At 41.9% G+C, this 24,212-nt stretch overlaps 1 protein-coding gene across 2 annotated transcripts in view; it reads left to right on the top strand.

The window, feature by feature from the left end:
• Window positions 1-5,282: 5,282 nt before the first annotated feature.
• NTRK2 (neurotrophic receptor tyrosine kinase 2) overlaps window positions 5,283-24,212 on the top strand; it is a 197,471-nt gene continuing 178,541 nt past the window's right edge. For both annotated transcript variants that reach the window (XM_054651801.2, XM_077171951.1), the window contains exon 1: window positions 5,283-5,635. In XM_054651801.2, the coding sequence (XP_054507776.1) occupies window positions 5,427-5,635 (209 nt within the window). In that variant the 5' untranslated portion in view covers window positions 5,283-5,426. The remainder of the gene's footprint in view (window positions 5,636-24,212) is intronic.

Raw genomic sequence — 24,212 nt, 5'->3', positions numbered from 1 at the left:
GTCTGGCTACACAGAGACTCACAAGAGAGGTGGATAAGATTGGCTGATGCTGAGGTAGGAGCTCACAGCAACAATGTGCAGGGAAGGGAGGGGCAGGGATACAGGACAACACAGGGGTGAGGAGGAGGGGAGGCCCAATTGGGCATGTGGTGGAGGAAGATGCCTTTCCAAGTCTGTTTCAGTTCTACCACCTTCAGGATGATGTTTGCATTCACACATTACCACAAAGGTACTGGTGGAATCCTGTCAGACAGAAAAAAAGAATGTTGACTTGTACTTCAGCAGAAAAGGGACATCCATGGCTCCTTACAGGCATTACTTTTACCACATCCTCAAAAATACTCTTTTTTTTTTTCCTATTTTTTATACTATTTTTTTTATAAAATGGCTCTTTCTATTCAGTCTGTGATGTGATTTCTTATTGATGGAAAGAAAGTAATGCTACTCTCATAGCAAAACGTGACCAAGCATAACCAGAACACTATGATTAATACCTTGAGCCATTAAACAGACAGAGGTAATGGGATGAGAGGCTGGATAAGTGTCATATCTGCATCAGGTCATGGGGGAGGCCACAGCTTCAAAATCCTGTGGAGATTTGAAAAGTGGCTGTTCATGGTAAGAACAGTGTCTTTAGGAGAGTGATTGTCCTTTTGAGAAGATCTCAGGTAGACATCTCAGGCAATATCAAACTGGACCCAACCAATTAAATCTTCAGATCCTCAATGGATTCCTTGTTTAATAGAAACATGGTAGTTAGTAAACTTTTCCTTCCCTTTTCCTCTTTTTTCTCTTCTTGCCAAAATAAAGAGTTGTGCTGATTTTCTTGAGCACAAGGTGGCAGGATTCAGCTTCACTTTAAAGCCAATGAAGCCTGAGCAGTGCTTCAAAGTGATAAGGTAAACACGCTATTAGGAATGCAAAATGAGCCAGGATAAAGTAGCTAAATAAATCTGCAAATAGGTGGAACACTGGAAATATTAAAATGTAGACTAAAACACTCGGAGAGTGCCTCATGTTTGGAGGAAATTCAGAAAAGTGTTGTGTGGAAGCTAAATTTTGTCATTTAGGGAAAAGATGTGGGATTTCATATAAGAGAAGCAGGTACACCTCAGTGTAGTTGTCAGCCCAAAAGATGTTGTCAGCTGGAGTTCACAGGCTTGCTCTGAGTCATGGTACAGACGTCTGTCTCAGACCACAATTCTAGCTTGAAAGCAAGAACACCTTCATGTGAAAAGTTTCATGGGAATTGGGGTATTTCACTGGAAAACAAAATGTTTCTGAAAAGATCATGAGGTCCCATGAACTCTCCAACCTCTCCGTCTTGTAAGAGCTATAAAGTTTCAAACTGTAAGCAAAGTTTAAGCAGTTTACTTCTGCACAGTTTTGGTAAGACTGGTCTTTGAGTACACATTCCTTTGGATGGGATAGGATACCATAACACACACAAATTATGTGGCCTTTACCTGTTCCCAGACTCTGTGGTAATAATAACTCCTTATTCCTCCACCTAAATAATAGTACTTTCACAAGGACTCTGAATTTTCAGCTCCTACCTCTTTTCCAGAAATACATGCTTAAATCTTTAAACTAATTCCAATGCTGTGACACATTCTTTATGTATGGTGTATGAGCTAAAGTTTCAAAACTTTTGAAGTAATCAAACACTCAACTTTAGAACAGTGATTTCAAGCAAACAGTGAGTTTTCCAGTATCTTCAGGTTTTTCTTGTAGTATATTTAGATGAATGTTCTCCCATAACTTTATCTATGTGAGTAAAAAAAAAATGGGCAAGGAAACATGCATTGCAAAGGAACAGAATTTCTGGGAAGTCATTGATTTGTTTTCACCTGCCTAAGGCAAATCTCTTTACCAGCTCCGAAGAGGTTTACCTCACCTGCTCTGAGAAGGCTCTATTACTCAAGATTGAGTGTTCTCTGAAGTGATCTATTTGCTGTGCTTAACTGTCCTTTTCAAAAGTTTTCATGATGTCAAACATGAATCGGCCTTGTTGTAAATCAAGTGTACTAATCCTTGTTCTATCCTATTGACAAAAAATATTACCTGTCCTTGTTATATATTTCAGGGGTGTTATTGAACTTCCTGTCAGTTCTTTCATGAACTGAAGTGAGTTTTTTCAATCTTGACTCAATTCATATTTTCGAGTCCTCTGATCACACTCTATAGCTTTGTAATATTTTAAAGTCTTTGCTGTAATTTTACCACCTTCAGGATGACGTTTGGTCTTGTAGCATTACCAGAAAGCTACTTGTCTTTAGTGGTTTAGTTGTGGCTCTCCCTTAAATACTGCTTCATATTGTGGCTCTTCCTTAAGTACTGATTAATAGGAAGTACTTGAGTATTTTAAGTTCTTTTCTACTTTCTTGAATCTGTGAGAAAAATATGCACAGTTAACATAGAAATAAAACTTTTCTATGTAGAAATGAAGTCATGATTTACTACCAAATTTCTTGGTACAGCTACCCTTTAGTAATTTTAGAATTTAAAGACTCAAAGCAGGTGAGTCTTTAGAAAGGGCTGCTGTGCCTGTAGAAAGGGTTGCTGTTTCCCCCACTAAGGCAGCAATGTATTTCTTGATGGAGCATTCCATAGCTTTCATTTTGACAACTTTGGTGGCCTGAAAATATGACACTTTCAGTTTGTTTCTTCCCACATTCTTCTCCCAGTCAATTTTGGTAAAATACTAATTTTAGGGAGAAAATAGATTTTTAACAGTATTTGGCAATATTACCATCATATTTTCAAGCCTGGTAATTTTTGGCATTGTCATATAGAAATCTATGCGTCTCAAACCTTCTAAGACAAGATTCCTGTACAGTTCAGCAACACTCCTATGAGAAATATTTTGAATTGCAGCAAACATAAACTGATGTTTACCACAACGGGTGATAATACCCTTTTCCAAGTGTTGCCTCAAGCTTTATTTAACACTGGTCTGTAGCCTTACAAATATATGATCTGGCCAACAGAACTTTACTCTTCCAACAATATTGAATTATCTAATAAGCCAATTTGATCCAACTGCATGGTTTTATCTAAAACTTCTTTGACAACTCCTCAATTTCACTGATTCACAGAAAATAGAGATGCCTGTGAAAGAATAATGTTCAGTAGATTCTGATTAGTATATATGCTGATTCAGTATATATGATTAGACTGATGTGAGCTTGCTGCCATAGAATCACTAGGACAGCTAAAATGGGTATTTATTGCCCTAAAGAGGTGATGTCTTTGTGTTCCTCCAGGAGAGAGAGGGGGAATAAAACACATTTTCCAAAGCTGTAAGGAGACTTGGCTGGAGAACAGTAATGTGGGTGTTGCAGCAACTTACCGGTTTTAAAATTTTACTTCTATTCTGCATTAAGGCTCTTTCTCAAGGTCTTTTCTAATTTGAATCATATTACAGTTTATGCTATTAATTTTTCTTTCTCTTTCCTCCAAATTATTTAAAAATCACCAATTTTTTCCTCTAGAAAATTCTGCATGACATTTTAATTTTACTTGTTACCCTTCCATAAATATTTTGTTCAGAGAAATACTTTACTTCAAAGTCCTGAACTTCATAGAGAGGCAGTATATTCAGAGTATCTATACAACAATTTTACTTAAACTTCAAAACTTTGGTTTAAAAGAATCATGACTGACAATATTTTTGATTATGTCTTTTTGTACAGTCTGCATTTGTTGCTTTATGGGGAGGTATGTTATTTCTGTATAGTGTGTTTAGCTAGGTATATGGCTATGACTTAGTAGGATGTTCTTTTAAAGCAAAACCAACTCATGCCTGGCCTGCAAATCCACCTGGTAAGATGTGGATTTTCCTGAATGGAGTGTGTTTTCAATTAGTGTCATGTCAAATTGATTCCCAAGCACCTTCTAACAATGTACTAACTGTTTGTTCTGTACCTTTGTCATAGGAATTCTGTAACCTTTTTTTCTTTAATTCGCCCTGATTTAGTGACTTCAAAATACTCAGCTTGGGTAACTAGGTAAGAAAAGGGCCACCAACACCTTTATACTTAATGGTGAAGTGGTAAGTGAAGAACCCATCGTCACAGATGACATGTGCCAGGACAGAAGCACAGAATCTCAGAAACGGCAAGGGAAGAGCATCTCAGATCAGCTGGTCTTTGCACCTGCGAATACGTGACACACCTATGTCATTCAGACTTGCCTCAGCCTCGATGTACGGAAACGATTACTACTTCTGGTGCTGTGTCGTGTCCGTCGCCCGGGCGCTGGGGGTCAGTGGGGCGGCCGGGGTTGCAGGGCGCCCCGGGGCGGGCCGCGGTGCACGGCGGCGGCGGGACGCGCGGTGGCGCCTGCGGAGCGCTCAGCGCGGGGCACTGCGGCGGGATCCGGTGCATCGGCAGCGCTGCGGAAACCCGCAGCTGGGGGTGGGGGCAGAAAAACGAAAAGCAGCCCCGACCGCGGAGCTGTCAAGAGGAAAATAAGGCGCTTTAGGGTCGCTCATCCGTCGTCTCCCGGAGTTCTCTCACAGCCCCGTTTATAACCCGATGGAGAGCTCCCGCCCTGGCGGGCATGCCAGGTGCCTCTCGGCACTGTGTCTCCGTCCGCCCGGCGGGACACACAGTCCGCACAGGCGGCGCCGCACTGCCCATCCCGCGGGGTGCTTGTACGCCTGTATGAGTGTGTGTGTGTATGTGTGTACATGTACGTGCGAGGCTGAAAGCTCAAGTGCAGGCTGCCTATTGGTATCTGCTCTTCGGCACCCTCCCTTTCCCCCGCTCCCCCCTCCTCCCTCCCTTGTCCTTTTTTTTCATTTTTATTTCAGGCTCATTTTGTGGAGTTTCTGCCCCTCTCTGCGTCAGCCCCACGTCACTTTGCCGGCAGCTCCCCGTCTTGGGCTGGAGCAGGAGCCGGAGCTGCTTTATTATCAGCTGGAGGGAGGGAGGAGGAGACGGTGCATAAAGGGGCGAGCGCGGAGCTCTGAGCCCCGCCGCCGCCGCTCGCTGCGCCTCCCTCGCCGCCCGCTCGCCGTCCCTCCGGCGGGCAGCGGCAGCCCGAGCCCCCGCAGAAAGGAGCGCAGCCTCCGCCACCTGCCCCCGCCGCCCCGCGCGTTTTGCAGCATCATCGGCAGCAGCCGCGGGGGCAGGCGGTGCCGCTGTCCGCCCGCGGGACTAAGGGCAGGTGCCGCGCCGCCGGAGGCCCCGCTCGCCCCTGCCGCCGCGGCGCCCGGCTCGGGCCCCCTCCGCCCCGCGCAGCGCCCGGGGCGCTCCGAGCCGCGGGGCGCCGGTGGCTGCGGCTGCGGCGCGCCCATGTGAGCCCCGGCCCGGGGTGCCCGCCCGCGGCGCGGAAAGCTGCGCACCCTCCAGCCGTGCGCCCCGGCAGCGGCGGCGGCGGCGGGAGCAGGAGGAGGCTGTCGGGGCAGTGCTGGGGTGAGCATGGTGTCCTGGCGGCGGAGGCCGGGGCCCGGCCTGGCGCGGCTGTGGGGCTTGTGCTGCCTGGTGCTGGGCTGCTGGCCGAGTGCGCTGGGCTGCCCCGCGTCCTGCGGGTGCAGCTCCTGGCGGATCTGGTGCACGGGATCGTCGCCGGGCATCGCCTCTTTCCCCGTGCCGCAGAGGAGCGCCGAGGGGGACAATGTTACCGAGATGTGAGTACGGCCCGGGGCCGGGCGCGGGGGCGACGGGCCGGAGCAGGCGGGGGAAGCCGCGGGCGGGGGAAGCTGCGGGCGGGGGCGGCGGGGAACTGACCCACACCAGAGCCTTTTACTCCGCGGGCAGACGCGGTGCTGGACGCCTGAAAGCCCCGTGTGATTTTATTTGGACACGGCTTGCCACAGCTGCCGCTGCCAGCCCGTTTAGATGATGAATCCTAATTGCTGGCGATGCAGGTCGCGGGAGCGGGGCGGGGGGTCGGCGCCGGCTGCAGCGGGACCGCGGGGCAGCCGGGGAACGGGACCAGGACTTCGTCTCCGACCATTGCCCCAGCTGCTGCCGCGGGTTGCGCACCGCTCAGCCCGCACCTCTGCGGCGGCAGCAGGTATGAAACGGAGGGTTTTTTCTATTTCTTTTTTCTTTTTTTTTTTTTTTAACTTTCGTTCCCTCAGCTTATCGCTGCGAACCGAGAGTATTGGTGGGTGGCTTGCCCTTCGCCCCAGATTTCTCTTGTTTTATATTTTTAAAAAAGAAAAAAAGAAAAAAAAAGTGAAGGAAGAGATGCGCCAGAAAGTGAAGCAAACTGTCTTTCATACCCTAACTATAGGAATGCAAGCCTGCTCTGACCTTCTCAGTGGAGGTGGCTGGAAGGAAAAAATACAAAACCGGCAAGGAATGAACATAGTGCTGCTTGTCAGCAATTGGGAGGGAATTAAAGAACACTAATTAAGCGTGAGGAAAAAGTTTTTTGTCCTCTCCTTCCCGTGTGGTGCTTCCATCCTCGTTTGCCTCGAAGACAGTGTTTGATGAGGGAGTTCTGCAGCTTTTTGTGTTAAATCCGGCATAGTTTCACAGTTCAGAGCACCATGGCATTCATGTCCATTGCCTAAGAAAACCACTTGCAGAGCAAAAAATTTTGGATACTGGGTGTGTAGATGATAGATCTCAGGAAAAACCTTCTCAAGATGTTTTGTTTGTATTTCCCTACCCCTGTTTTTGAATTGTTTTCTGTGACATTTAATGTAAAAGATACCAGCATATTTGCCCCAAATCTATACAGATTTCTCACTATTTGTATTCTCCATCCTTCTTCTGTTTTTCGGTGTCTTTTAGAAGAAATAAAAAAGTACTGTGAAATGTGGTGTGAGTTTAGATTAAATTCTAGCCTTTGGGCTGCATTCCTGCAGTTCCCTGCCTTTGCTCAGGGAAAAGCTGGAGGCATTAATTTCTACTACTCACATATGGCCTACCTTTGGGAGATTTTTTAGGACCTGTGATAAAGAAATGGTCTTTCTGAGTTATAACTGTTATTGATTTAGATGCTTACGTAGATTGCTTAAATAGAAAAAAAAAATACTTTGAGCTATGCATCAGTGATCATTTTTATAGGCTTTGGTAGCCTTTTTATCCAGTGCATTCTGTTTAGAAGTAACAGAGCAATTTTCATCTCAAATTTATTCTCTGGTTTGAAAGGCCAGAACAGAAAACACATACTGTAAATATGTTTTCTTCCATGATGAGCTTAAAACATGTCTAGTCATTTTACATTGATACTTTTGGCTTTAATTTTTCTGGGTTTTTTAAAGCATCATTTTATTTACAGTTCTTTTTGGTTTTTACTGTATCATTCTGTGACATTGCACATTGTTTTATTTGGTGATCTAAAAATAATTTTGAGTCATGGATTTCTCAGGAGATGCTGTTGCACATATTTAAGATGGTATTTTCATCTGTGCTTTTAACATAAAACACAGGGACCCTTTAATTAGTTTATAGACAAATTAAAAATTGAACTGCAGTAGCTGTCATATTATTCCATTGTGTGAACTCAGTAAACACTAAATACATACAGAAGCAGTTCTAATATAGTAGGTACAGATTGTCAAACTGTTTATAACACCACAGATCTTGCTTAATTCTAGCTAAAAACAGGTTTAAGAGACTGGAGTGTTACATTTCACTTAGCTTCAGTGTAGCTTCAGGCCTGGTTCTTCTTTTATGTGCTCTGCAGATACATTCCTTTGGTCTCTAGTGGAATTACTCCTGGTATAAATAACATGTAAAAAGTACAAAACAATTAATTTGAAGAACTTATTTGAGTGTATTTAATGAGTATCTATTGAACTCCATCCTTCACTTGTTGGTTATGTCCTGGTCTTGGCAGGAGTGCATCCTGCAGTCCTAGGCAAAACACCCACAGGCACCCGTGGCATGGGTCCTGAGCTCAGTCCTTTAGCCCAGCCACAGGCACTGGGAGCGCTGGGATAACTGCATGGTCAGGCTGTGTATGTGAAACCCATGGTGGTGCAGAGGATTGGCCGTGGGCCAGGTGGATGGCACTGAGCAGGCAGGATGTGAGTGGGCAGCCAGGGTTTTCCACTTGGCTTTAAGAAATGGAAAAAGATGGAATGGTGCAGCAGGAATAACAGAGATGAGGTACCATTTATCTGGCAGCCTCCACCACTTAACACTCAGGTGCTTCACTGTTTTGGTCCACAAGTGGATTGTGCTTTAGAGTTTATAAGCAGTCTCATCCCAGTCCAGCTATTTCTTGGTTCCTGCTCAGATCCAGCATCCAAATCTATGGAGAGGTACCTCTGCATCAGCCCTATGAAGGCCAGCTGCTGAAACTTGGTGTGGGAGGGCATAAGAGTATTTATGCCTGGTGCTTTCTTAGTCATCTCTCTCACTCTTTCCCTTCCTGGCTGTTTTTGCATAGCGTTCTACTACAGTAAATGAGACAGATTTTAGATATGCCTGGTTGGTTAAGATGATGGCATGGATGGTCTTTATCTAGAAAACAAGTATTGGTGCTTATCATAACAGACTGTACTTGTAATAATTGTTTGGTCACTTTGGTATTATTGGAGACAAATTGAACTCCAGAGTGAGGTTCTGCATTAGGATAAATGGTATCAGTCATTGATACATTAAAAACCAAGGACCAAGAGTGACAAAAGCAAAAACACTTTATCAGTTTTGTAAAATCCATGCATTGTAGACACAATAGCAAATAAGTGGCCTTGTTGAGATCACTCATGCAAAAATATTAATAGGATAGTAAGTGAGAAATTTTTAGAGTGGTCAGGACTTCTTGTAAAAGGACTAGTATAATATTTTCTCATTAAGGAAAATGTATTGCTGTTTTATCTCAGTGCACATGACTCTTCAAATGGCTTTGGTTTAAAAGTGACATCTTGCAGTGCAAGTATATTCCTGGCCTAGCTTCATAGTTCTGCTATTAAGTCATTAATATGTTTACTTATGATTATTCAGGTGAATGAGGTTTGAAATTAATTGGTATTTTTCAGGAAGAACTGCTTGCCAACAAAATAGTAGGTGACTTTTAAGCTCTTGCCTATTAAAAGAGAGGTGATTGTGTATTGCGTACATTTCAAAACCACAAAATAAATTTCTAATGCAGTTATATAAAGCACTCTAGAATTGTTAATAAGTAAGACAGGATAAGTAATTTATAGAGTAAATTATTTAACAAGTCATGTGAGCTTGTGCTAAAAAAAAAGCATGTTTAAATTCATTGAAGCTCAGAGCTGTTGGTATTTTGAGTCTTTTTTATTCTCGATTTTGGGACTGTTGTAGATTTAATGTCATATAAAACTGTCTGCAAGGCTCCTCAGCCTCTAGCCCCTTCCTCCTCAAAGCAACTTCTGGCTGTGCATCATTGCATGACTTGGCTGGATTGAGAAGTTATTTCTGGTGACTTGGAATTGTATAATAAAACATGAGGCACCAGGCTACAAATTATTAAAGGCGTTTTGGACAGTGGTGACGTAATAGCTTCATTTAGGAATTTGTCCTTTTTTTTAAAAAAAACTTCCTTTAAAAATCTGGGTAATTGGTTAAGGTGAATTAAAAGTAAGCACTGTGAAAATCAGTTTTGTAATTTCTAGGCTCTGAAAGTACTCTGGGATCACAAAGCACTGAATTTTGTTCTTTTTTTTTCTCCCGGGGAACCTTTTGTATGTCTTGTTCTAGACATTGCCCTTTTGGTTTCTGAGGACTGATGGGGCTCCTGAGGGTTTCCACTGAAGCTATCTCAATCAGGCAGAGACAAAACAGCTCATGAGGCTGGAAGAGAGCTTCATCCTTCAGAAAGCAGTCAGTGTTGGGCAGGGTGGCAGGAACACTGTCTCTCCCTCAATATCTTTGGTCACTCAGAGTGTTGAAAAAGGTTTGGTATGTATATACTTAAATAAAAGATTTGGTCTTGAACACGTTCTTTTCAAGAAACTTCCATTTTTTTCCATACTAATGACAAAATAGGGCTGGCAGTGCAGCCTGTGATATCTTTAGGATGGCATTTTCCAGATTTCTCAGGTTCTATTTTTTCTCCATTATTTTTATGCTGACAAGTGTAACAGAGAAAGTAGCTTAGCAATATTCTGGATCTCTAATCACTGTAGAGCAAAAAACTTTTACGTAACTGAACACGGACCTGATTTCTCCATTTTGGTTTTCATTTTTAAGTAAAGAGGGATCCCTTATTGTCCCTTTTTTTTTGTTTTTTTGGGATTGCAATTCTTTCTCCCATGTTTGTCATCTCTCTCTACACAAATGTCTAAGAGTATGGCCTTTAAGGTGGTCATCCAGATATCCTTGCCCGAACAGGAGAAATGTAGAAGGTAATGGAGCAAAGAATTCTAAAACTGCTTCAGTATGTTGTTGATGTCAGATGTATATTTAGCTTGTTACCTCTGAAAAACTGCTCTTTAAAAACTGCCCTTTAAAAAGCAAAGCAGATTGTATAAATTGACTAATTTACATGCATTTCGAATGGAGAGATAAATCCATAGAGGTCTGAAATCTTCTACTGCTTGGGCTGTGAATATGCTTTTTTACAGGATGCTGTTATGTTTGTGAAGATCTCTTCATCCAGATGTATGTAGTACATCATTGCTGTTAAATTATATATGATCATATATAATTGGGATGCATCTTAATTCCTGGTTGATTGTGAATCTATATTTTCAGAAACTGCAAAAGGCAAAACAAACTACTGCCTGGCCTGAAATGCAATATGGAGTTTCTGTGTTTTTACATAGCTACTAATAGCTATTAATCGTAGTATTACAGTATCTCAGGATCACAAAATAGGTCAGATTGAAGGGGACCACTGGTGGGATCATCTGGTCCAACCTCCCTGCTCAAGAAGGGCCCACAAGAGCACATGGCACAGTGCTGTATCCAGATGGTTCTTGAATAGCTCCAGTGAGGGAGGCTCCACAACCTCTCCAGGCAATCTGTTCCAATGCCTGGTCACCTGCACAGTAAAGAAGTTCTTCCTCATATTTGGATGAAACTTGCTGTGTATCAGTTTCTGCCCACTACCTTTCTGCTATTGCTCAGCATCACCAAGGAGAGCCTGGTTCTGTCCTGTTGACATTGTTCTTTCAGATACTTCCATCCATTGACAAGATCACCTCTGAGTGATCTCTTCTCAAGGCAGAACAGGCTCAGCTTCTTCCACCTTTCCATGTATAGGAGATGCTCCAGGCCCTTAATCATCTTCATAGCCCTCTGCTGCTCTCTCCCAGGAGCTCCATGTCTCTCTTGTCCTGAGGAGCCCAGAACTGGACACAGCACTCCAGATGTGCCTCACCAGGGCTGTGTAGAGGGGCAGGATCGCCTCCCTCGCCCTGCTGGCACTGCTTTTCCCAATGCCCCCCAGGACACCATTGGCCTTCTTGGCCACCAGGGCACACTGCTGGATCATGGACATCTTGCTGTCCACCTGGACCTTCATATCCTTCTCCTCAGACCTGCTTTTCAGCAGAACCACCCCCAGCCAGTGTTGATGCCTGGGGTTATTCCTCCCCAATGCAGGACCCTGCTATTGCTTTGGTTGAATTTCAGACAGTTCTTCTCTGCCTATCTCTCCATCCTGTCAAGGCTGCACTCAGGGGTATTAGCCACTGCTCCCCGCTTTGTGCTGTCAGTGACCTGCTGAGGAGGTCTCTGTCTCTTTGTCCAAATCACTGCTGAACAAATTAAACAATGCTGGGCCCAGTGTCCCCCTGATGGGGGACACCACGTGTGAGGAGCCTCCAACTAGACCTTGTGCCACTGATTGCAGCTCTTTGGGATCTGCCATTCAGCCAGTTCTCAATCCAGCTTACTGTCCACTCATTTAGTTCATGCTTCCTAGACTTGCCTATGAGGATATCACGTAAGACAGGATCTAAAGCCCTGCTGGAGTCGAGGTAGACAATAGCCCTCACTCATCCAGGTAGTTGTCCCATTATGGAAGGCAATCAGGATGGTCAAGCATGATTCCCCTTTGCTGAATCCATGATGACTAATTCTGATCACCCTCTTGGCATCCATGTGGATAAAGATGGCCTCCAGAATGAGGCACTTTCCAAGGATCAAGGTGGAGCTGGCTAGCCAGTTGTTCTCTGGGTCCTCCTTCTTGCCCATTTTGAAGACTGGGGTGACATTTATTTCCTTCCAGTCCTCAGACACCTCTCTTGATCACCATGACTTTTCCAAGACAACTGCAAGCAGCCCCACTATGGTGTCTGCCAGCTCCTCCTCAGCTCCTTGTGAATGCATCCCATCAGGACAGCATCTTTTTATTTGTTCCAAGTGTCCTGTTGCTGCTTTCACTTCCTGTATATCTCCTGCTTGTGCTTTGCTTTTGACAGGAGTTTTTTGCTCATCCATGCAGCTGTCTTGCCCTCTTTGCTCCATTTCTTACTCATCAGGATGTACTGGTCTTGAGCCTGGAGGAGGTGATGCTTGAATATTTATTCAAGCTCTCTTGGACCCCTGTTCTCCGCAGGGCCCATTCCCATGGGATTCTTCCAAGAGGATCCTTGAAGAGGCTAAAGTTATCTCTCCTGAAATCCAAGATTTCAATCTCACTTGTGGACCTGCTTCCTCCATGCAAGGTGCTGAACTCTACAATCATCTCATGATCACATTGCACAATTGTAGTGGACTTACTGGAAAGGAGCCACACCATGGAAATTCAGCATTTATATTTGTTATTACTTTCTTCTAAGAAAATTACCTGCATTGGTAAGAGGCTACAGCTGACACTTAAATATTTTTAATACCAATTCAGCTATATATGTTTCTGTGTTGTGTTTTCATTGTTAGGATAAATTATTGGAGATCAGGTTTCAGGTCAATATTCTTTTTTTCCTAGACAAGGCCTGAAGTAATGAGATTTTTTTTTCTTCAAAAGTAAGGTAAAATGGAAGGAAGCAGACCAAAGGTGTCCAAGGTATTTTCAGAGGCACTTTGAGAGATTGTAATCTTTGAGTGGTGTAACTTGAACTTTACTTTGCTAAAGCAAACTAGTCCTGATCATGCAAGGTAGTTAGATGCTTTTTATTTCAGGGGGAAGCTGAGGCTGGGATTCTGGCCTATGTAAAGTCAGTGACAAAAATGAATGGAGTTAGTGTTTCACCAGCATAGTTTAGAGTATGTACGAGAAGGATGAAAGGAACCTTGATTCAGGCATTTTCCAGCCTTTTTAAAATTTGGAAGACATGGGGGTTGTTGCTCGATTACTTGATGTGTTTTTGACTTGCAGGTTTTTTTGCCTTTCGTGTGTTTTTGTTCTGTATGAATATAAAATATGTTGAGGTAAGTGGAAGCTATGATTGAGTATTGCAGGCAGGAGCCTTTTGCAACATTTTAGATAATTTTGCTTTGGAATGAAGCTCCTCATGCAAAAACAAGTTGCAGCTCTGTTGCAGTGTGATGCCCCAGTACAGCTCCTGCTATGTATTTGTAGAAGATATATGGTTCATTGTATAGTTGTCTGATGTATAAATAAAAGGAAGGCAAATAATTAATCAAAGTCCATCTATTGCTGGAACAGATAACAGTGAAATGGTAACACTTCTGAGCTTCTTATGAAAGGATCTGTCCACAGAGCTGTAGTTGAGGCTGGGAAAGTTGGCTATTTTTCCTGTTAGTTTCACAGGTGAGCCAAAAGAAATCTTCCCGTTTTAGATGCAAATGAAATTAGTTTTACCGTTCTAATTTCCTAACCATGCCTGTAAAACTAAGTAAGGCTGTGCTCAGCAGGTATCTTGTGGAGCATGGCTACCCCACATTGGGCAGTAAGATTCATGTGAAGAGTGCATAGGGTGTGACTTCCATTCTTTTGCAACGACTGTCTGGTTTTCTGAATGCCAGACGGCACGGCAAGCATATGCGGATAAATCATGTGCACATCCTGGGCATGTCAGACTTACTGGGCATGGACTGGAAGACCTTCCCACAGCATGTGCTCTGGGTGTCATGTGCTGGACCTACTAATCATGTCTGGGACTGTCTCAGGCCTCAGCATTTAAAATCTGGCAACTCCCTTCTAGCTCTGTAGCTAAGGCACTTAACTCAACTGGCTATTCTCCACAATGGAAGTAGGCTACGCTCCACACTCTTACAGGAAGTGATTCAGGAGGTTAAATTAGGTTCGCACTGCAAATTACCCCATGCAGTTATCCCCTTCCATCACCACTGACTATTAAGAAAACACTGGGGACTTAGCTCACTGGGGTGGGGGAAAAAAGCAAGACCTTCCTTTTAGCATGCAGGGTCATAGTCATGGGGTAAACTGATTTTGTGGTCCAAGGTGAACCATTTCAGCATGCATGTGAAGAGCTGCTCTGCTAGAAGCAGAGCATAGGTCTGAACTGAGGTCTTGCATGTGAGCATCTTAACTGCTGGTCCTGTATGGTGTACAGATGTGGGCTTGCCTTGGTTCTTCCTGTCTGAGTTGCCTTCTTTGGCATAGAACATTCAAATGTGCTTTTGGGTCAGAGAGCAGGACAGTCTGTTTAGCTAAGAAGCTGCGATGCTTATTTGTGTAGTGAGACAGCTGAGTCCTGCTCCTGCTTCACTGAGTGTTAAATTACAGCCAAAATGAGAACAGCACAAACAGGTAAGGTGGAGATTGCCCTCTTTCAGATGGCTTTGTAAATATGGTATCTTCTGAGAGGCTGGAATCATGTTTCCTTGGGGAACCAAAGAAATTGAATCTGGTGCCCCAGATGCCGCTGGAGCATTATTTACAGCATTTCCTCCAAATGTGTGGTCTTCAGCCTCATAAAAAGATGTCTTTTTTTTTTTTTTTTCTCTTCCTCACTCACTAGGTGGGTGAATAATCTACTACCTATTCATCGCCTGTTCTCCTCTCCAGTCTTGCCTCTTCTAATTTTTAGAAACAGGTTTTGGGACACATTATGCATACAGTGATCTTCACCTGGTAAACGTATATACTGTACCCTCCAGCTGGGAGCAGTTTTATTGACTCTGTGGGTCCAACTATGTAATGTGCATAAGCATATGTTTTAAGAGTTTTAAGTTTAGGATGGTGGTAAGTAGGCATCTTTCTAAGACTCTATTGTGCACATATCACAGAGTCTCAGAATATGCTGAGTTGGAAGGGACCCTCAAGGATCACTGAGTCCAGCTCCAGGCCCTGCAGAGAGCATCGTCCCCAAGAGTCACACCATGTGTTGAGATCATTGTCCAAGTGCTTCTTGAACTCTGTCAGGCTGGTGCTGTGACCATTTCATTGGGGAGCTGTTCCAGTGCCCAAACACCCTCCGGGTGAAAAATCCTTTCCTAATATCCAACTTAAACCTCCCCTGATACAGCTTCAGGCTGTTCCCTCAGGTTCTGTCACTGGTCACCACAGAGGTGAGATCAGTGGCTGCCCCTCCTCTTCCCCTCATGAGGAAGTTGTAACTGCAGTGAGGTCTGTCCTCAGTCTCCAGGCTGAACACACCAAGTGGCCTCGGCTGCTACTCATATGGCTTCCCTTCAAGACCCTTCACCATCTTTGTTGCTGTCCTCTGGATGTTCTCCAATAGTTTAATATCGTTCTTATCATGAGCCCAAAACTGCAGACAATATTCAAGGTGTGCAGAGCAGTGCAGAGTAAAGCAGAACAATCCCCTCCCTTGACTGTCTGGTGATGGTTTTGCCATTATTACAAATATAACAAAATTACAAAATTACAAACATTTTGAATTGTTGCAAATCCGTGTGGCATCAAGCCACCTAAGTAGAAAATACTAATGCTGGATACTATCTCTGCTATAGATATCACTGCAAGTCCTGGATCGTGTTTGTGCACTATGACTGTCTTGTTGCCTGAGGCTTATGTCATTTAGGGGATATGAAGGTAGCACAGGTGCAGAAATAGATACTGCTTGCCTTAGAGGTTGGTGTGGGTGGAAGAAAGACTCCCAGCATTTCTCCCAACTCTTTGTGGCATTCCTGTCTGCATTGACACAGGGCAGTTTTCCCTTCTGTTGCATGGTTTGGTTACATGCAGAGTTTTTGCCTGCTTTAGAGCACTTCTGCGTGTTCTCATGAGTTCTAATGAACAGTTTAACTTGTAACAGTGTTGCCCTTCACACTGAGTGTCTAAAATTAAAGTTTTAGGAGGTGAGCATCCCAGCAGTTCGAGTAATCCTCAAAATACCAATCTATCTAATATTTGCAGGTGAACACTTCACTATCACCACCTATGTCTTGGGCCAGGGACACTGCTGCAGAGGATGTGTAGGGTGGAGGAATGCTGAAAGGTGTGTCTGGTACTGGGGTGCAGTCATGAGAACCATAAGCAGAAACAGGCTGGAGGATGAGAGAAGTACTACTCCACTCATAAGCAGTGGCAGGGACAAAAGCTGTAAAAGTAAATGACGAATGCTGTGAAAGTAGTGGTGGTGAGGAGAAGGCAGCTTTTCAGAGGTAGTAAAGAAGGTTGGAGACTAACTAAAGATGTCATCTTGTGAAAGAGGTACATGCAGGGTAAGTGTTTCATTTGAAGGCACAATGGTAGAGAAGCTGATCTAAGGTTTGAAACTATAATGTGTAATACATAATACGTCATACATAATACGTAATATATAAATAAAATAAATGCTTACAAAATAGCATATTTTCCTTACTTCAAAAGTATAACAACAAATACAGCCATGAGCAGGCTTTATGAGTACAAGCTGGTCACAGTCTAGAAGGAGCATTGCATATGTCACATAGCAGTACAAATAGAAATACAAAGAGAAAACTCAAAGACACAGGATGGTTGTCTGGGTGTACCATTGTGACAGAGAATTTGCTCAAAATCAAACTGGCCTAGTACAGGAATGTGGAAAGGAAACAGTAGCAGCAATGTGGCAGTCAGCACAAGTATTAGAAATAGTCTGGATTCTGACAATTGTGCAGAAAGTGTAATAAACACATCATTATGCTAATATTTGCAGTGCAAGTAAGAAACTACTTCTATTAAATGAAGAACAGGATACCTCAAGTGGAATAATGCTAATAGAAGAAGCTATGAATTCAAAAGCTTGGCCAGCTACAATGAAAAGTGGACTAAACTATAATGTAAATAAATGTGATAAAGTGAAATAAGAAACTGTGAAGAGCACATAAATGTGAAGCAGTGAAGAATGCATCTGAAAGGTGCATCTGAAGAATGCATCAACAAACGATGTTGAAACGTTCATGAAAAATGCAAAGGCTAAATTTAAGTGGTAGGATTGGTGTCATCATACAGAAAGTGGCAACCCATTCTGGTGCTAGACAGGGTGAAGTAAACATGAAAAGGACAACCCATAACCCTTTTGGAATGTTTCAGTAACATAATGTGAAGTTCTATTCATGTATGTTTTTCATTAAAAGACAAGAATGTCTTGGAGAAGACACAGATCTGTGATTAGGGCTGCAGAAGATGTTTCACAGGTCTTGGAAGGGAGTCTAGGAAACCAATTGTGAACCCTGGCAGCAGATGATATCATTTGCAGAATGGAAAAACTTCTACTTGTTGGATTCTCTATGTAATAATTGCACAGAAAAGGGGTAGAGGTTATGACCATATGTAGGCTCTCAGGACTTACATGAAAACAGAAGAAAGAAACTTTTTGTTGGCTAATGGAAAGGGGACTATGTTTTGAGATGTCAGGAGTCAAATTGTTCAGTAAATGTAATGTATTAATAGGATATAGATGGATTTTCCTGGATAGAGGGCTTTAAATTTTTCATCTTCACTCCACCCTTTGGAAGTACTGCCTTTTGATCTGTATTTGGCATGAAATGCACTGCATGCAGTTAATGAGACATTAAATGGGGTAGCAGGTGCAGATATATGTCTCGATGATCCAATGATCCAGAGCAGATTGATTGGAGTATTTGATATTCTAATAGCCAGTAATTTTAAACTGAATAAAACGAAACATTATTGTCAAACAGTGGGAATTGTATATGTGGGAGAAGACTGACTTCAAAGTAGATTTCAGAAGGAAATGTCTTATGTTGACTGAAAGAGTCAAAGAATACTGAACATGTTAGAACCCAGAGACAGGAAAAGACTGTTGTGGGGGATACTGATATATGTCAGAAGGGCTATCTAATTCCAAAAGATGTGCAGCTACCTAAGATATCTCTTCCAGAAAGTCACTGTCTGAGTATGGGCACCTGAAAGGAAGAGAATTCCAAGGTTTTGACAGCAACCAAGAAGCTTTAATGTTTTTATTCTCTGAGGGACTTAGAAAGATGCATATAAGGAATGGCTGTCTGAAATCTTACTGTGCTCTTGTGCAATGGATGTTTTTCCATTCTCATTTGCATCAAGGCCAGTGACAGCTATAGAGATCATGTATGCAAGTGCTGAAAAGAGAGTATTTGCATTACTACTATTATTTTTGAAGACTAGGTGGTTCTGCAGGAGAAAGAACTGTCACTTGTATTTATTCATTCCTTTGAGATGTTCTTTCATCCTTGCAAGGAAATAATATCATCAACAACAACAATAATAAAGATTAGTCTTATGGCTGCTTTCTGTTGATAAATAATGGAAAGCCACCTTCACTACTCTCCTTTTGTATGTTAATTTACTGTGTGATTTTTAGCATATATATTATAAAGGGTTTGTATGAGTTTAAGCCTCATCCTAGCAATCTGCATAGATTATTTCATACACAGGGGATAAAAACGTGTTTTGAAGCTAAGTATAAGGTCAGAGATTAAGATATATCTTTTAGAATAATAGGTCATTGTTTGGCCTTCTGACAATAAAAAGGAATATCAACATTTCCAAAATATCTTTGCTAAGGAAAAACATGTCTGTAGCTGTCATGTATTCCTGGAAAAACATCAAAAATTCATGTCTTGATGCAATATCAAATATACAGACTTGGGGATCTCAAAGGGGAGGACAGGTCTCTAAATGGAGAAAATACTTAAATAAGCTCTGCGTGCATTTGGGGGAAAGTAATTCTGAAGATGGAGCTCATCAAGAGCATAAATCTTAAATCTGGAAAGCTGCATGAAATGTCTTGAGAGTTTGCTTGATTTGGTAGTCTGCTCTCTAAAGAGAATCCAGGCATGGACTTCCCATTTTCCAGGCAGCTGTAGTCGTAAGCAAGAGCACAATCTGTTCCTGGAGTGCCAAAACAAGATCGGTATCTCCACTGAATTCCTGTTTTCTTCTGCTTTAAACAGGTGGGTTGGCGCTAATTGTTCAAGATGATGGCTTTGGAGAATCAATTTGCAGTGGCAGCTATGTGCTGCTAATTGGATAATAGTATACTGTTGTGGCACAGAATGTCGGGGCCCCGTTGCCTCCTGGCAGTTGACACAGCCACACATCAAGAACAGGGAATTCTTGAAATTAACTGATCTCTGGCATTGCCTGTGAAATGTTGAGTTCCAGATTGTCCTGAACAATGCCTTGCCTGAGTACGGGATGTGTGTAGTGCAGGATTTGCTGAAAAAATGGGCGTGCCTGTGTCTCTGAAGAAAGATCCCAGAGCTAATTATGTTGTCTCCAGAGCTGCTGTACTGGCACGTGGAGAGCTATTTCTTGAACTCTTCTGTGACTTGTGGTTAAATACTCTAAATGTGAGGAAAAAGCCCTTAGGGAACCTGTGATAGTGGTTTTTCACTCTTTGTGAAACACAGGGTGATTCACGGATTAAAAAAAACCAAAAAAACCCCAAAAATCCACTGCAGCATTTGTCAGGAGACACTGGGCAGCCAAAGGAGGAGTCAAGCACTGGTAAAATTTCTGAGTGTTAGGTAGGTCCACCGTGGATGGTCTGCACACACTGCATCTTTCCTGAGTTATGGCACGCTCCTCTAGCAATAGAGTTTCTGTTTCCTGAAGTTATCCTCACTAAATCTCATACTTATGTTACCAGATGGAGGAAGCAAAATAGAATAAAATAATTGGAGTAAACATGTGTATCTGTAGAATATTTGCTGGATTTGGGTGTCCGTATCACACTCATTGCATTTCTTCTTCCTAGAGGAAGCTGGGTCCTGTGCAGGAGGATTTCTTGATTGAGCAGAAATTAGCATTGAAAGTAGCATTGATGCCTACACCTGTCTGAAACTTTACATTCCTGATATGCAACTTGTGTAGCTCTGGGCTTCATTTACCAACTGTGAGTCCGTGCCACTTCAGCATCATTTTAAACTTGGTTTCAGAGGGGCTACAAATGTAACCCAGTTCAATATGCCAGGTTTCATTAAGTATTGTATCAATTTTACAAATTTTACATGATCTTAATGCATAACAATGAATCAGTCAGCATTTGTTGAAAATGCCTCTAAGTTTTAGCTCACCTTTTAAAGAACTTGGTATCACATTTGAGTTTGTAAGAAGATATGGCACCAGGGAAGATTGCAATGTTTAATTCTCAATATTAACGTACAGCTCTCACAGTAGTCTAGACTAGGGACATACGTGACCTGTCATTAAATGGTAATTAATCTACTGACAGTTCAATGTCTGAAGTGTGCTGCCTTTGTCCCCTAAAGACTTAGTGAAAAAACAACTTGGAATATAAAGTTTTTTCAGAGTTCAGTTCATTTCACCAGTGAGTGTTTATTAATTTTAAATTCCTTTTTTTGTATGAACTAGAGCTAGACATATAATTGATTTATTTTTTGGAGTGTTAAGAAAACATATTTCCCATAAAGGAAGTTTTTTGGCAACAGAAATACTCCTGGAGCTGCATTACATGCATCCATGTTGTTAAGACTAGCATGTGCTAGTTTTTTTCCAACATGTCCTTATAGCTCCAGATGGAGTAGTATACCTTAACATACATTAAGCAGGAGGAAATAGAGTAAGTAAGTTAGGAAGGCATATTTCTGGTGGCCTTTTATATTCAGGTTAAGGAAAAGATTTGAAAGTTGGTATGGAAGCCATTTTTTAAATTACTAAGGAACATTAAATAATCTAGATGGCTTTAAAGAGATCAGAACCCACTTTCTCTTCATGCTTTTGCAGTTCAGAAGTTGCTTCACTGATGTTAAACATAATCTGTATCCTTTCATTTTTATAATGAGCATAAGTGAAGACTACCCTCTCAAAGGAGATCTTGGAGGAAATGACTCTTATAGATAAGGATTTAAAACTATTGTTTCCAAAATGTAACGGTGGTGAAGTGTGAGTGTGTGACATTGTTCAGTAGCTGCTGAAGTGTGGCTAGATGAACATGCTGTTGTAGGCTGCAGTGTGCAACCTAGGTGTGTGATTCTGAATCCCTTTATTAGAATTATTCAGTAGTTTACAATGGAGAGATTAAATTAAGGGTTTGAAGACAATTATTGGTTACTGACTACTCATTGAAGGAGATGCAGAATGCTATAGTATAATCAAGCAAATAGCTTTGTAGGCAGCTAAGGGCTTGATTTCGAGGTGGCAGCCAGTATTTGTGAACTGATATATGTGGTCTGTCTGGTGCTATCCAGCCAGGTTCTGGCAGTGCAACAGTGCTGTGGAGTGCAGTGGGAGCTTCCAAGCTCTTCACGTGACTTCAGCCAGCTGTGAGTCAGTATGTTTTTCTTCTGTGCTACAGTAAAAATGTTCCGTTAAAGAAAAGGGTTGATATTCTTAAGGGCAGGCAGGCAAATTACATTTCTCAGTGTCGCCCACTGCAAGTCAAAGCTTTTAGAGTATTAATGTTTGATGATAAGTAACATTAAGGTAAAGTAGTTGTGAAGAAGGTAAAAATAGACTTCAGTTAGGGAGAGGTTTTATTTCAGATCTCCCTCTAAATTAAACAGAAGAGCAACTTCCCCTTATAGGGTACAGCTACATCATTCTACTCTTTGTCTTTCTCACTGCTATGACATAGCTGCAAAGGCTTAACTTGAAACAGACTTGTTAAGTGAGTAGGGAAGTATAAGAGGATGTGACCTGCTTATGGTAAATTATGTCTGTCCACTCTTTCTTCAAGGATTTCCAAGTGCATGAACTTTGCTCCACTGTTGTAAAGCTTTACTGTGTTCTGTACTGAGAGTGCATTTACAAGTGTATTGCAGAGCAATTATTAAATTATTTAGACAAAAATTCTTCTGGGTCCCAACCAGTATGATTGTTGAAAAGCAATGGTTTCTTTTGGTTCTTTCAGCTCGAACCAGCTCCAAGTAAAGAATGCCCTGCTCTCCCCCACCTAGGGCTTCTTCTAAGGGATGCAATAAGAGAAGGAAAGAAGATACCACAAACTCATACTACTTCTTCCCAAATATAATTTGTTTGGTCTATTCCCTGATGGACCAATACCAATCTCTTTATGTAGATTGTGTGCTCATACTAAGGTTTATGTCTGATGTAAATTGTGAAGCTTCATTGGCTTCAGCAGAGCTGAACTATTTTATACTGAGGTTTAACACAGGGTGTAATACACTAACAAATTTTTGTGCAACACTGTAAGTTATGTCAAGTTCTGGAGTTTCTTGTAGTGAGTGGTTCTGGTTAAATATTTATGGGATTAAAATTGCAGTCTCACATTTGGATTGGTGATATGTGTGTTTAAGTGATAGGTCTGCATTTTGGCAGTGTTTGCCAGGTTTCAGGTGGTTTTTTTTTTTTGTTTTTGTTTTTTTTGAGGGGGGGGGTTTGCTTGTTGGTTTTGTTGTTTTTTGGGGTTTTTTTGATGGCCTAATTCTTAGCTAGTGCAACTGGTTATTCTGTTTCCTTTCCTTAAATCTGAGTCTTTTCACACTTTGTGTTTCACTATCCATTTTCCTCAATTCCTGTTCTTATGTGATTTCCCTGTCTCTATTTGACCTTGACTGGATTACTGTTGTTTGATAACTGAGGACAGGATGAGGAAGATACCTTTGAAACCTCTTGCATAACTTTATTTTAGCATTATAAGGTCTAAGTGGCAGAGAAGATGAATGATATTTAACTCAAAAATAAGTTCTTCAGGGCATGTTTAAAGGAAGTATGTTCATTGACTTGCAGGACTCTTAGATGAAGGAATTAGTAGATATTTATATACTATTTCATTACTATTACTTGGCAAAATATGTAAACTTACCAACCCACAACAAAACCCCAACCAAACAAAATAGATTTGTATATATTGAGATATTAAATTACTCTGTCTTAAAAATTCAGAAAGGAAACATAAAAAACAAAGGACTCTTATCTTCTAATGGATATACTTTGTTAATCTTATTCTGAAAAGTCTTGCAGAACAGTCAATGCCATATGATGGTGTAGTGATGTGTTCCATCTAGCATCATGCATTCTTTTTACTGCCCTTCTTTTTCCCAAGGGACAGTGGATGCCATTAGGGGAAACTTTTTACTTTTCCTGGTGCATGGTGAGAGCATAGCCCAAGTCAGCACTGCAGCTTTGGAGGAGAGCCCAACCCAACTTATGGGATTCTCAGGCTTCTGTTGGGATTTAGAAACACAATGAATTTCTTTTAACAAGGCAATCCATGCACCAGCTCAGGTGCATGAATTGCCTTTGGAAGAGCAATTTACCTTCTTACTAATTAACCGGAATTCCCTTTAAATAAATTCTAAAAAATGCTTTGAATGAAGAATAGTTTTCTTCTAACAAAGAAAGACTCATTCATTTCAGGAGCACCTGCATATTTGGTTAGTTTGTGATGCCTGTGACAGCACATGTAATCTCTCTTTAAGTTTTTCTGGGACTGGGCTAATATTTTGAAATGTGTGGAGTCTTTAGCAAGGCATACCTTAAATCAGGCATACTTTTCTGCCCATAATGTCAGAAAAATTGCAGTTTCCACTGATTTATTCTTCCTGGATTGTGTGATTTCTACTGTGAAACCTTTTCTTCCTGTAGAAGAAGTAATGATACATTTGCTGTGAGCATTTTATTTCCAGTCTGTGGGATGTCACTGGGTATTCATAGATCTCACATGGTCATAATACAAAGGACTGGCTTGCATGCCCACATCTTTTTAGGCAGATATTAAGGATATGTGAGTGGACTCAGTAATTTAGTCTGATACAGCAGTTTCTCGTCTCTTAATTTCTGCTTGTGTGTATAACATCATGAAGTACAACCTTTCCTTTCTCATTTTTCCCATTGACACACCTCATAAAAAGAACTGAAATTAATTTGTGTCAGGGAAAAAATAAGTGTAAAGAACTCATTAAGTTAACAACATGAGGGAAAAGACTAGGGAAGTACAATTGTCTTTCATAAGTGGGGATAACTCCAGTACTACCTTTAAACTTGCCTCCTTTGTTGTTGTTAAATCCGTGAGGTAAGGACATGTGTCTTGGAGAATAGTGACATTG

This window comes from Agelaius phoeniceus, chromosome Z (assembly GCF_051311805.1).
Source record: "Agelaius phoeniceus isolate bAgePho1 chromosome Z, bAgePho1.hap1, whole genome shotgun sequence".
NCBI classification, from domain to species: domain Eukaryota; kingdom Metazoa; phylum Chordata; class Aves; order Passeriformes; family Icteridae; genus Agelaius; species Agelaius phoeniceus.
This window is presented reverse-complemented; position numbering and strand designations above follow the sequence as displayed.